The sequence below is a fragment of the Rhincodon typus genome, chromosome 7 (genome assembly GCF_021869965.1).
Source record: "Rhincodon typus isolate 14 chromosome 7, sRhiTyp1.1, whole genome shotgun sequence".
Classification (NCBI taxonomy): Eukaryota; Metazoa; Chordata; class Chondrichthyes; order Orectolobiformes; family Rhincodontidae; genus Rhincodon; species Rhincodon typus.
In genome coordinates this window covers 68609575-68624786 of record NC_063338.1, presented here as the reverse complement: position 1 = coordinate 68624786, position 15212 = coordinate 68609575, and the positions used below count along the sequence as shown (strand labels likewise).

The window sequence follows — 15212 nt, the reverse complement described above, 5'->3', positions numbered from 1 at the left end:
GCATTTTCAATGGATGCCATTCACTGTGTGTCAGATGCGAGGAGTTTTACTTTTAAAGGGTAGAAAATTATTTGGAATAGTGACCTAAGTGAATCAATTCCAAAATAGGATGTGGCTGCAGCCAAATGCCTACCAGAAGCTCTGTAGCATTAATTGATGGAATGTTTTATACTGCTAAGTTCACAACAGACCAGAAAATCATTTGGTTTTGATTTGAGTTCAAGTCAGGAGAATCAGAAATTCAGCTCAGAAGGGAGAACAGCTCTTTTTATAGCAAAAGAATCAAGCTTTTAGTTCAGGGAAACTGGTTACCATAGCTGGGCTGTTTATATTTGTGGAGTTTCTAATCCAGGAGAGCTTGGATAGAAATCTTCAATTTGTTAAAACTGAAAAAAAAAATCATAATTGTGAAAGGTTCACGCCCACTGACTGGAAAGGTATGTCTCTGTAGTTCAACGAAAAGAAACTGGGAGCAGTCAGTTAAGTAAAATTTAAGATAGGAGTGAAATTTCTCTGGAATTGATTATCTGTAAAAAGAAAGTGTTGGGAAATTGGTCAAAATGGTGTTTTACTGTTTGTGGTTAGATCTTTCTGACTGTCCTGTATCTAGCTTTATTTGTGGTTTATCTCCCTTTGGGAAAATAAATTTGCATTCTGTTATTAAAGAACATCTGCAGCCTTATGTGAATATATTTCAGAGTCTTACTATTATGATAATTAACTGAAAAATAATTAAATATATGACCTACCAAACTAGTTTTCAGTATGTGATCTGAGTTGTCTGCTATTACTATCAGCTAGAATTGTAACGTCAGATCAAAAATAGTGGTGTTGGTAGTTTCAGTACGGTCATCTACAATCAGGGGAATGGTAGCACCATCAGTCCAAGAAGGTGGTTTCAGGGCTACAATGAAGGTAAGACACAGTGGTAATGATTGGGGAAGGCACACACGTGTGATGTAGCACACGCGATTAGTTGTGCAAGCAGAGTCTGACCATTGGCGCCATTCTCAGAGTGCAAACCACATCGACTCCTCTTGCTTCCCTATTCAGGCAACAGATGGCCCCTTAAAAGCAAGCATATGTCCACCCCTCACTCAAACTAAGTGGCAAAAACTGCAGGGAGTGTACAGCATCAAAGGCTCTGGACAGTTCGATTCACATAAGTTAAATATGTGGAAAAGGTCCTGAGATTTCACGCTTGTTTTAATTAGTCACTGTACAGCACAGCCAAACTGAGCAAGAGACAATTCGAGATGAGAAATGCATGGCAATCGATCTCCATAAGACCAAATTAGGTTTTTAGAAACACCTTTGCTTAACTCATTGTAGAGCCGCGCCTCATGATATTTCATAAATGAATATAAATGAACTACACATGTATTTAGCAATTACTACTATTCAGAAGCACTACCGTGTGTCCCACAGGTGATTTGCTGGTGAGAACACAGCCATTTGGTTATGTGCAATAACACTTCTGGATATGAAAAAAAAGTAAAGAGGAGTGCCACTGTGATTGCTGGTGGGCATCAAGGGATTTATTCCCAGTTTGCTGCTAATTTTTCTCTAAACTATATTTGCATTGCAGATTAACATGGAGCAATGTGCATAAATAATTCTCAGAGGCTCACTATATTTACAAACCAATCTGTTGCAATTCAACCCTGCTTAAGTGGCACATAAATGCTCCTTCAATGGCTCAGGAAATTTATACAGCAACTAACTGGATCATGCAGACCCAGAAGGTTTAAATTTTGATCTGCAGTCTCATGTCGAGTGAGTTGATTCTCATTCAAGCAAAGGAATAGTGTGAGAAATTCTCTCAGTGCTCATGAGTTGTGGAGGAGTTGGCAATTTAACTTCTTCATATTCTTCACTGGAACTTCACATGTGGATATCAGGTCATTTTTGCCACTATACGGAGGTGGGGAATGAGGACTAAACAGAATATAAATTAAAATGCTACTATGTAGTTAAATATGGCACTCTGCCCTAATGCCTGATTCAGGCGTGGATAAAATACGCCATTGTTGGTCCTTTTCCAAAATGATGAGCACTATTATTCCATTCAAGAGAATGTTCACAATTCCTGTCAATCATTCTCATGTTTTAGGACGTCATGTTACACTTAAAAAATGAGTCTATCTGGTCAGCTTTGACCACCTAGACATGAATATTGCCAAGGTACCTAAACCAAGAAGTTTCATGCAATTAAATTTAGATTGGAGATATTTTGAGTGAGCAAGACTTCAGCATCTACCGGATTCCATAAATGAGTTAATTATTCACCTCCACAGGACAGTAGAAAACTGACAATGAGCAGAATATGGGCGTGGATGGCAGGCACCTAAAATAGTTTGGGTAGTTAGTCTACCCTGCCCTCCCCCACCCCCATCCAACCCTGACCTCAACCTGATATTATGATAGTTAAGCAGGCTCTGAAACAACCAGTCCAGCCACCATGTGTAAATAAATAACTAAGGTTCTATCGACATTGATCATTTGCAACCCATACCACAATATGATTGATGTTAGCAGCCCAGTGAGAGTGGCAGCCTATTTTTAAATAAAGGGTTTTAAAAGGGCTGTAAGGAAGGGAAGTAATCTCTTAAGGCAGTAAACTTTTCACAGCAGGGACACATCACCTGAATACAATACCCACCCCCTTTCATATCTTACTTCATGCCTGCTCTCCAAAACCAGTCCAGATACCCTTCACCCACCTTCTGCAAACTGCTAACTCTCCTAACTCAATACCCCATACTTACCTCAGTGCAGGATTGATGGCTGCCAGCTTCATGGGCTTGTATGCTGTACTGCAGCGTGTAATTCAGCTTGTTTTGCTACCAAGTCTATTAAAGCAGATCAGTCCATTGCTCCCTAAGGTGTGACTCCCTTCCCAGTGTGGGGCAGAGATCACATCATAGGCTTACTGTTGCTGCCTTCAGCATCATTGTTTCTGGCCAGACTTTCTTCTCATTTGGCAGCTTCTAATTGATGTTTTAGTCCCCACCCACTCCTGTACCCCCACACCCTTGGTATATCTGGCTTTAAAATCAGAATTCATAAGGAACAAAATTATTACTGGAAATACTGATGAATTTTTGTCAAACTTATTATAGTCCAAAGAAGATTTGTCTTTGGAGAAACTGCTAAGTTTGTGCCAGAAACAGAAACCAGGGAAGAGTTAGAGAAATGCTGAGAGGAGGAGAATAATCAGATCCATTCAATTTATAAGGCATAGCATCCTTAAAGACACAAACAGTAGACAGACAGCAGGTATTAAGAATCAGTGTCAGTGCTGTGGGACAAGTACAGGTCACAGACACAAACAGTACCCAATTATTGAAAGAATACTACATCTGCAAAACTACAGGTTACTTCTAGAAGATGCGTAGCACTAGGAGACAATTATAGAACATGAAAAAGCCAAATATCTATTCATACAATAATGTTAATAAGGTACAGCCACTGGCATTAGATAACCTTTGCTTTCCTTGGGTAAATTTAGTCCCAAACAAGCTAAGTTATATCAACAGTAAATGAAATGGCTTATCTGGTTCAGCAAAGCAAAATAATATTTCAATCAAAGGACTAACACCTCCTCCATAGAGAAAGTTGGGATAGAGTTAAACACACTGGTAGCTGATTTAAATTACAGTAAAAATGTACATAGAATTTAAATTTTCAGAATTCAACGTTTGCTTCCTGAAATTTAACACTGAAATTTGGATAACTGGACAAGAGAAAATTAATACTTAGCATGAATATACATAAGATGGGTGATGATGAAAAGGGATCTAGAGAAGCTAATAAGTTCATCATTTCTTGATGGGACAGTGCACTGTTGCTTCAATTTAATGTCTTTCTTTATTTGCATCATGATATTTAGTGCTAATCAGAAACATATACTAGATAAGAAAATAGCTCAAGATGGCTATGTCATTGTAACAACATAAAAATCTTAGATAAGGTCATAGTTAGTATTTGAGTATTGCTGGAAATGAGTACTGAGAAGTGATAAAGGAAATGAGCACTTGGTTTATTTCTGTGCTTAGAGCCAACTGATATTTAAAGATGAAGAACATAATTGAACATAATGCCAACATTTAAAAGGGGAAGGCTGCCTCCAGAATAATTCATGATGGGACATAATTTACCACATGGATAGGTATATGAAGTAAGAAAGTTCTATACTCTCTAAACATGCAGGATTTTTCCTGCGCTCAATGTAAAAATTAGTCTAAGTGCTTTTATAAGCCTCTATTTTAAAATAAAGCCTTCATTTTAGAATAAGGTCTTCTATCTGTACAGTGCCATTTAATTAAACAGCTAAAGATTGAAATCTTGTCCAATAACATATGTCCTTTGAGAATTCCAAACAAAGGTGTCATTCATTTTTCTTAAGTTTTATTGTATGTTTTCAGGGATGTTTGGGAGGTTAGATGCTGTGTATTTTATCTCAAAAGTAATAGAACAGATGACATTTAGGCTAAGTCATAGACCAAGATAAAGGGATACCTTTTAGGCAAATAAAGATAAGGGTGCCTTCAATACATTTAAGAAAGACCTAAATACTATCTTGGAGCGAGAGTGGACTTCTTACATGTATTGCCACAAGGCCATTCAAGATTGATGAGCTGATAATCTGTTAGCATATATGCAGGGTGTTATGTTTACAACTTACTAGGCTATAAATGTAGCCTTTGTATTTTAACATCTTTACTTCTTGTATTGTAAATTCTTTTGTAAATATACAAAAACATCTCGACTTTGGAACAAGTATCATTTAAGTGTTAGTATCACAGATCAAATCAAATATTAATCAGTCACAGTTTAACTGGAAAACAAGAAGAATCATCCATTATTTTTCTCTGCATTGCATTACAATCAAATGATTCAATAATGTAAATTATATCATTGTGAGATTTGTAGATAAATACATCTACCAGGACTTTTTCCAACAATAAAAACAACAATTTGGACCTCAAGGTATACCTTCAATAAAACATCCAACAATAATTCATAGACACAATCAATAAAAATAAAGTTAGTTGAATAGGGGTACATCAACCAAAGTCTCAAAGAAGTAAGAAGGTAATGGAAGGTCTGTGGGTTTATGGAGAAAATTACAGAGTGTGTGATTCAAGCAACTCAAAGTATAGTCAGCAAGTGAGGTATGAAGGGAACAGGACTTGCACAAGTGACCAAACCGTCAAACTGAGATGGAAATTAAATATTAAGCGGATGTGAAGTTGTTCATTGCAGAGGTGGAGATTGGAGGAAGATATCTCCATTATCAATTTGGAGTGATGATTGGAATAGGGGATGATAGACAATATGGACTTAAAAAAACCGACGAAATGGACTGAATAAAGTGAAGTGCTTGAAGGATAAAGAAAAACAACATCGATAACAAAAGACACCATATAGTGATTTAATGATAATGGCCACACTGTCACTCCAGAGGTTTGGTCAAGCAGATGGTGGATATTATATTCCTTTGGTTCATTGACACACCACCCATGTGATATATTTTGGACAACCCCAGAATATTAATGACTTGATATGCAATAAAATTGAGAATTGCAAGGGCCTTAATCTATGAAGATCTATGTGTTAATGCTAAAAGCAGAAGTGATTGTTATCCAGAATCCAATCCAATGGGACAGAGGTGGGTAGTTGAGTAAGATGAATAAATGAACTTGTCAGTGAGTGTGCTGAGTGGAAAGATTGGTGAAAAGGAAAGGTGAGATATTGAAGGCTATTGTTCGTAAGGTAGTAACAACAAATGTTTCCAAAACCATTTGGAGAACATGAAGAGAGTGGTAATGAGACTGATCTGGGCTTATCCGAATGGGATTCAAGTCCGAGATGGCAGCAGAGTTATATGATGGGTTAGGATTCAGACTGACAAGTTATAAGGCATCACTGCAATTGAAAATTAATGTGGTATGGTAAGCAATAGAGAGGCAAGAAGACAAGAGGGGAAAAAAAGAGATTAAAAAGGAGATAAAAGTAACTACAAAGAACCTCAAGCATAATACAACGCTGGAACAAATCATGTGCCACACAAACCCTTTCTCAAACATGACCTCAATTCTGGAGGGAAAACCAAAATGCACACACAGAGTTATACAGAGAAGGAATTTAGCTTTCCTAAAGATACATGACCTAAATTTTAAAAAAAATCAATTAGACATCCTTTTGCCAGATTCCACAAAATGGATGGATCAAAAGTTGCTGAATGCAGTTCACTCAATACTGTTATGTCACAATAACTAGGCACAATATTTAGTCACCTGTCACGCTTGGTGCAAACTTTACTGAATCAACCATCTCACTAAATGCTAAAGCATTCCATAAGCAAAGTTCACACAATCAAAACGTGCCTTTACTCCTTCTGTAACATTTGTCATGTCTATATTACAGAACTACAACTGGCTCATTCAATCCAGTTGATACAATTACACCTTACTGCACAAGGAGGGAAATCCACAAACTAAGGTAGAATCTAAAATCAAACTATGCTGCAGTTTCAAAATACAAAATGAAGGGAAAAAAAAAAGCTCTACAATGTCAGAGAACGTTTTCATAACAGCATGTTCTATTTGGAATAGTTCCTCAATGTAAGCACAAACAATTCACTTTGGCTTATCATAGCAAAACATGCTGCATTATTATACAATACTGAGATATTGTCACATGATTATTTGTGTTGCTAAGTATTGTTGGACAATTAATGAGAAAATTTTAAATTCATACCATTCTGTCAAAAACTCTCAAGTGTTCACTGATAAAATATGAAAAATCACAAAAAATCTTACCTCTGGCTTGTAAACCAGAGCCACAGGCCTCAGTTGCTCCAATTGTTCCTTGTCTGACATAATCAGGTGCCAAGATACAGTGATGCCACTTATGAGTTTTCCACCTAAAGTGGTGATCAAAAAGGGTGGAGATAATTCTTTCCGTAATCACATAAGTTATTCGTCAAGATCTACACAACCTGAGATGGTTTTCTTTTAAAATCAGTCAAGGAACTCTGGTTTACGTGCTATAGAAATAGGGGACGAAACGGTAGGAAATTAATGTTCTTTTTTCACACAGAGGCATTGATGAGGACAGGCAACTGGAGAATCATTAATCTTACTTTTTGTAAATACAATTGGTTAGGAGAAAATTTCAATAATACTTACAAAAAAACATAACGTTTATTCATGACCCAAACAGGCATTGATTAGAGAGGCCCTTTCTGACTATTCTCCTTGATTTCTTTGTGGAAGTGGCAACCCAATTCAACCATCACAAACACAATGGTTTTAGTCCACAGGGAAGATTAAGCTTTTAGATGTGCACATTCAGGGCAAAGCATGCACATTTATATGGAATTGTCTGAGAGAACAAAATAGATACTAGGTAGTTGGGTAATATCAGGATGAAGGGTTCCAGTATTGAGACAAGTATTGTCTCTCATTTATATCAGTGAGTTGCATTCTGAAGCCCCAAGTAAATTGATCTGCCCCAAGCAAATGATATCAAATTTAGAGCACAATGAAATAAGAAATTGCAGTATGAGTTAGATAAAATGCATGCATACAATGAACAGAGCAACAGCAGGTTAAATTTAATGCATATAACGGTATCATAATGACCATAAAGAAAAATAAAGAGTAACATACATACTTCATGAATGGTTATTAACACAGTTACGACTGAAGTTGCAAGGCTGAAGGAGCCTCAGTAGACCCAATATTCAACAACATTTTTTCAATGCAGAGCAGCAGTCAATGAAGCAGCCCAAAAGTTGAACTGCATGACCCAAACAGCAGAATGCAAGTTTGATCAAGATTACAGTAAGCAGGTCAGAACATACCTTGATTATCATATCTATGTTAAAAGGAATAGGAAATATTTAAACACTGGAGGGTGTGCAGAAAGAATTATGAAGATGATTAGAGATTTGAGATATGAAGAATGACTGGAAAGATGCTGTCTGACAGGTGGTAGAATACAGAGGTGTGTAAGGTAGTAAAAGAGCTGGAGAAGTCTGTTCTGAAATAGAATTTTGAATTAAATTGGGGAACAACAGAAGAGAACGTAAATAGGAAGTAGCAAAAGTTGAACTCAGATAACGAAGTTTCTTTCATTAAGAAAATGCTCAGCAGTTGCAATCAAACTCTGAGTAAAGTGATGGAAGTGAAAACATGGAATAAAAATCAGTGATAATCGGAATGCTGTGATGTTTCTTGTGTTATCAGCAATGGCTCAGTTGGTAGCAAACCCGAGTTAGAAGGTTGGTCCAACAAGACCTATCCAGAGATATGAGTACAAACTTTAGGCTGATAATGTATTGTACTCTCGTGTAGTACTGAAAGTGTCTCTGAGTTTAATCTGCGATGACACCTATCCAAAAGGCTATTTCAGTGAGGGCCAACATACCAATTTAGAAGTAGAATCAGATCTCACTATTTGAAGAGAAGCAGTGGCCATCCCAATTGGCATTCTGAATATCCTGGCCAATGTTATCTCTCAACCAGCATTGTTAAAGAGGCTATCATCACATTTTTGTTTGCAGGAGCGTACAAATTCGTTGCTACAGTACAACTGTGACTATACTTCAAAGAATATTTAAATTGAGTGCAAATGCTTCAGGGTGTTTGGGGTCATGAGAGGGTTATATAAATGCAAGACATTCTTTTTCCTTTCTTATGTGACAGAGCTGAATACGACATTGTCAACTTACATACATTTTGGCATGGTAGCTCAATGGTTAGCACTGTTGCCTCACAGAACCACAGAACCTTCAGGTGCTCTGGTTTCCTCCCACAGTCCCACAGATGTGCAGATTAGATGGGATAGGCCATGTTAACTTGCCCTGTGGTGTCCAGGGTTGTACAGGCTCAATGGGTTAGCTATGGTAAAAGATGGTTATGGAGATAGGTTAGAGGTCCGGTATGGTCTTTGAAGATTGGTGCGGCCTCAATGGGCCGAAGGGCCTCAATATGCACTATAGGGTTTCTATGATTCTATACTGTACTCACCAAGGGCATTTCTTTGACCCAACTTCTAATTCCAGACCTATTATGTCACTTTGGTAAACACACCGTAAGAGAAAAGGAGAGCGCAAAAAAATACATGAATCTCACTTTCAAAAAAGAACAACTTTCATTCCGTATCTCACCTTTCACAAATTCAGGATCTCCCAGAGCTCTTTACCATCAATAAAGTAGTTTCAAATGTAGCAACTGTTATAATACAGCAGCATTTTTTTTTTATTCTGTGATTTCTAAATGCATAATTAATTCTTCAACTCACAGAGAGCGTAGATCATCATAGAACAAAGAATCCCTACAGTTTGGAAACAGGCCCTTCGGCCCAACAAGTCCACACCGAACCTCAGAGCAACCCACCCAGATCCATCCCCCTGCAACCCACCTAATCTACACATCCCTGAACGCTACGGGCAATTTAGCATGGCCAATCCACATACCCTGCACATCTTTGGACTGTGGGAGGAAACCGGATCGCCCGGAGGAAACCCACGCAGACACGGGGAGAATGTGCAAACTCCACACAGACAGTCGCCCGAGGGTGGAATCAAACCTGGGTCCCTGGCGCTGTAAGGCAGCAGTGGTAACCACTGAGCATCTGCCAGTGAAATTTAAAATTTCAATCCATTTCTTATGTCTAGTTATACTTACCTATAAATTGGACAAGGAGGACGTGCTTCACATTCTCTTTCTTCATATAGAGTATCTGGACACTCCTGTCCTCCATTGTCAGGCTTCTGGATGATTATTCTGTAGCGAGATTGTTTGGCAAAGGAAGAATTACCTGAAGAAAATCAAATTGGTGTAGAAATAATCAGAGAATTTGCCTATGTTAAAGCTAGACATTAAAGCTGGAAAAATAATAGCATAGTTAAAAAAACCTTTTGCTTTAAATATTCTTCCTTCCACCAGCCTTACTCATATGTACATACAAAGTATACGGTGTCCTCCAGGAAAAAAAAGAGTAGAATCATCAAGACTAGGAGCAGCAGTTGGCCATTTGGTCTTTCAAGCCTGCTCCACTATTCAATATGACCATGGCTGATCATCCAGCTCAGAACTCTGCTCCTCCTTTCTCCCCATACCCTTGGATTGTGTCTTAGCCCAAAGCACCAAATCTAATGCCTTCTTAAAAACATTCAATGTTTTGGTCTGAACCATTTTCTGTGGCAGACAACTCCAGAGGCTCACCACTCTCTGGGTGAAGAAATTTGTCCGCACCTCAGTCCTAAATGGCCTAACTAAGTCGCACTATCTTTAGGAAGTGATCCCTGGTTCTGGGCTCCCCGGTCATCAGGATCATCCTTCTTGCATTTGCCCTGTCTAGCCTTGTTAGAATTTTATAGGTTTCAATGATATTTCCCCCACTTCTTCTCAACTCCAATGAATATTGTCCCAACCAATCCAATTTGTTTTTCATATATCAATTGTGCCATCCCAGTAATCATTCAGCTAAATCTTCATTGCACTCTCTCCATAGCAAGAACATCCTTCCTCAGATAAGGAGACCAAAACTGCATGTAAGTGGTCTCACCAAGGCCCTGTACAATTTAGCAAGACAGACCTGCTTCTGTCTTCGAATCTTCTTGCTATGAAGGCCAACATACCATTTGCCTTCTTCGCTGTCTGCTCCACTTGCCTGCTTAACTTTCAGTGACTGGTGTACAAGGACACCTAGGTCTTGTTACACCTCACCCTTTTCCAACGTATTGTTCATCAGATAATAATCTGCTCGATTGTTTTTGCTACCAAAGTGGATAACTTCTAATTTATCTAAATCATCCTTCTTCTGTCAAGCAGTAGCTCACTCACTCAACTTGTCCAGATTATTCTGAATCATCTCTGCGTCCTTCTCACAGCTCATCTCACAAAACTTTGTGTTGTCTGCAAACTTGAAGATATTACATTTAGTTCCCTCATCTACGTATTAATATATATTGTGAATAGCTGAGGTTCAAACGTTCATCAATATGGTACACCAATAGTACCTCTGCTGCTTGGAAAAAGACCCGTTTATTCCTTATTTTTGTTTCCTTTCCACCAACCAGTATTCTATCCATGACATTCCACTACCCCAATGCCATGTATTTCCATTTAACATGCTATTCTCTACGTGTGACCTTATCAAAAGTCTTCTGAAAATCCAAGTAGCCACATCTACTGACTTCCCCTTACCAAGTCTACCTGTTATGTCCTTGAAAAATTCCAGTAGATTTGTCAACCATACTTTTCCTTTCATAAATCCATGCTGACTCTGTCAAGGAGATAGCAGGAACTTCAGATGCTGGAAGTCAGAGTCAATACAATGTGGAGCTGAAGGAACACAGCAAATCAGGAAGCATCAGAGGAGCAGGAAAGTTGATGTTTCGGATCAGGTCCTGGTGAAGGGTGCTGATCCGAAACATCGACTTTCCTGACTCTGCCAATCCTGTCACTGTTTTTCAAATGGTCTGCTATTAAATGTTTTATCATGGGCTCCAGCATTTTTACCAAGACCAATATCAGGCTAACCAGTCTACAATTCCCTGTTTTTTCTCTACTGCCATTTTTAAATAGTGGGGTTACATTAGTCACCCTCCAATATGTAAGAATTGTTCTAGAGCCTATAGAATTTGAAAGTCAATCAATGAATCCACTATTTCTACAGCCACTTCCTTAAGTACTCTAGAATGTAGATGATTAGGCCCTGGTGATTTAATAGCCTTCAATCCCATCAATTTCCCTAATACCATTTTCCTACTAATATTGATTTCCTTCAATTCCTTATTCTCAGTAGACCCTGAGTTCTTCAATATCATTGGGACTGTTATTTGTGTTCTCCTTTGTAAATACAGAATTAATGCATGTATTTAATTGATTTGCCATCTCTTTGCTCCTCATTATAACTTGTCTTGTTTCTGATTAAAAGGAACCCTTATTTGTCTTCACTAATTTTTTCACTTCACAAATCTATGGAAGCTTTTGCAAGCAGCGTCTATGTTCTCTGCAAGCTAACTTTTGTACCCTATTTTCCCCTCTTAATCAATCCCTTACTCCTCCTTTGCTGAAATTGAAACTGCCCAAGCCCTCAGGTCCGCTACTTTATTTGGCCAATTTGTGTGCCCCTTCCTTGGATCTAATACTATCCTGAAATTTCCTTGTTAGTCATGGTCGGGCCACCTTTTCCATTTTATGTTTAAGTCAGTTAGGAATGAATAGCTGTTGGAATTCTTCCACGTACTTTTTAAATGTTTGCCAACACCTAACCATCATCATTTCTTTAAATTACATTCTTCAATTGATCACAACCGGTTTGCAAATGGTACCATCATTGTTTTCTTTATTTATATTCAGGGTACTAGTCTCAGAATCAACTATGTCACTCTCCATCTTAAGGAAGAATTCTAATACATTATGGTCACACTTCCTTAAAGGTTTTTGCACAGCTAAATTGCCAGTTATACCTTTCCCGTTATATAGTACCAAGTCTAGGAATGGCCTGGTGCCCACTTGGGTGCTCTCAACATATTGGTCCAGAAAACCATCCTGTACACACTCCAGGAATTTCTCCTCTACAGTATTGTTACTGATTTGATTTGCCCAATCTATATGCAGATTAAAATCTGCAATAAATACAGCTAAACCTTTTTTGCTTGCATCTATAACTTCTTGTTTAATGCCTTCCCTAATATTAACATTTCAGTTTGGAGGTTTCTCTACAATCCCTACCATTGTTTTCTGCCCCTTGGTGTTTCTAAGCTCTACTTGTACAGATTTTATTTCACCAGAGCAAATATCCTTCCTCACTATTGTGTTAATTCCTCTTTAACCAATAATGTTATCCCACTTCCTTTTTGTTTTCATCTGTCATTTCCAAAAATTGGATATCTGGCAAACTGGTCATCCTGCAGCCATGTCTCTGCAATCCCAAATATATCAGACTTATTTATATTTCTTTGCACAATGAGTTAATCCACTTTATTGCAAATTTTCTGCGCATAAAATCTTGAGGTTTTAAGTCTTGCCTTTTTAACATTTTGCATTGTGGCCCTGTTTGATTCTTGCCCTTGAATTCTCTGCCTATCACTCTTCTTATTTCCCATTCTGTCTTTTGTTTTTGCCCTCGTTTCCGTCTTTTGTCTTCCTGTTTAGGGTCCCATTTCGCTGCCATTTTAGTTTAAACTGACCCCAACTGCACTAACAAATACTCCCTCTCGGAGCTGGGCAATCCTATCTCTGATGTCAGCCCATTCTATTTAAGAAAATTGTGTACTAACCCAGGATGATTTGTCAAATCAGTTAACTATTTTCTGTACGAAGGGAGGCATTTTCCAGTCACTGTTTCCCTCTGACGGTCTGGCTGAGATTAAAATCTCAGCACGGGCAAAATCGAAAATACAAATCCCAGTTTGCTAATCTATTGCACAGTACCTTTGAAAAAGGAAGTACTAACTCACTGTTCACATTAGTTTGTTCTACAAAATGTCAATATTGAGTAGAACAACTTGACAAATGAGTAAAATTTAATATTACATCTGTCTAAAATTTCCAATGTTTACAAGTATGCAGAGATGAGGAAGCAATACAATGCCTGACTTCATTTGCCAGTAGAAGAACATTTTGAATTTTAATAGTTAACGAACTGGCTTCACTTACCCAGTTGAACTCACTAAATCAAATTTGTTTCTTCAATAGATACAGTACACTATGCACTTTTAATCACTGTGCACGGTTGAGTTAACAAAATTCAAAGTCAATGTCACCAAGAACTCTAGAGACAGTGGTCAACATTCTCACTGTGCAACCATTCAGTAAGATTTTAATTAAAGGGACTGTGTTATAGTGCTCATTGGAGCAAAACAGCTTTTTACTCCTGTAATTGTAAACCAGTCTTGATGATGATAGTTGTGGGAGTTTACTAATTAAATTTGAAATCCTTTCTCTTGGATTATTATAAAGGGGGATCTGTATGTTTAACTTTTCTCAAATGTAATACAACTATTGAAGTATTTTTGACAGAAATTTATTGCATTTTTAATGCAAATTGTGATTGAAAAATAAGATCAATATGTTTTCAACCAGAGATGTATTTCAGAGATTATATGCTATAGGTCTTATAGGCCACATAGACACATATTGCAATAAATAGTATGACAACACTCAGATCTTCAACTACAGTTTATTATCAGAGTTTTAACAAGACAAGGTCATCTTTGGAGGCCCTTTACATGATATAATTAATTTAAAACCTATTAAATGTTCTCCATTTGGGCATATATCTTTTCTTTATTTGCTCATTTAAACATGTGTGCACCATGTTCAATTCGTCTTCCATTTAGCTGCCACCAATAACCTTCAAAGAATGTTTCTCTTTCAGAGTTAAATTCCTCCTTAATACTGTTCACACCTTGCACTAACCATTGCATTCAGTTCTTACCAAAAAGCAAATGCCGAAACAGATGAATGCAGAGTGAGAGCAAATGATGTAAAGAGAGAATTAAAACAACAATACAATAAAAGAAATAGCAGGCAATTGAAAACAGAAGCTAAAGAATGGAGAGGGAATGAGAAATGATGATAACAAAGAGACAAAAACAGAATGAAAAGGAAATAAGAGGAGAGAGAAAGCTGGGTGAACAGAGAAAAAGTAGCAGCGCAAACAGTGACCATAATTTTGTGACTGCCATTCAATAGTTCCACAGGAGATACATTATTGTCATATTATGAATTTTTTTTGTCCTTTTTTATGACTTACATTGGTAGTGACAGGATTCTCTCAATTGTAATGTGTTGGTAATGTTCGGTAAGAAACCATTGACAACAACATTTGAGAAGAAACATAAACAAACTTGGGGTTCATAGTGAGCCATTAAATGGAGCCCATTGCTTTTGATACAGGTAGTACACAAGCTCTGCATTGTTTACAAATTTAAATGATAGTTTGTGGCCAGGGTTAAGTGTGTTGTTCAGTGGTTGTACAGCTAAACAGAAGGAATAAAATTGTCATATGCGAGCAAGAGGTCAAATTTGGCCAGATTGTTTAGATTCCTTACCAGCTGTGCCTCTTAAAAGGGTGGTACATTTTGGCTAGAGAAAGAGCAGCAAGTCATTGTAATCTTGTGTTTGACATGAGAAAAGCATAAAAATTACACAACATGGCAGAGAGCTATCGTAATTCTAGAT

General features: G+C 37.6%; 1 protein-coding gene across 1 annotated transcript in view; it reads right to left on the bottom strand.

Annotated features, from left to right (window-relative positions):
* Positions 1-15212, bottom strand: part of thsd7ba (thrombospondin, type I, domain containing 7Ba) — an 886244-nt gene that overhangs the window by 349047 nt on the left and 521985 nt on the right. Inside the window, exons 12-13 of the mRNA XM_048599575.1 lie at positions 9702-9834; positions 6828-6931 (exon numbers count right to left, since the gene is read on the bottom strand). Coding sequence (XP_048455532.1) covers positions 6828-6931; positions 9702-9834 — 237 coding nt within the window. The remainder of the gene's footprint in view (positions 1-6827; positions 6932-9701; positions 9835-15212) is intronic.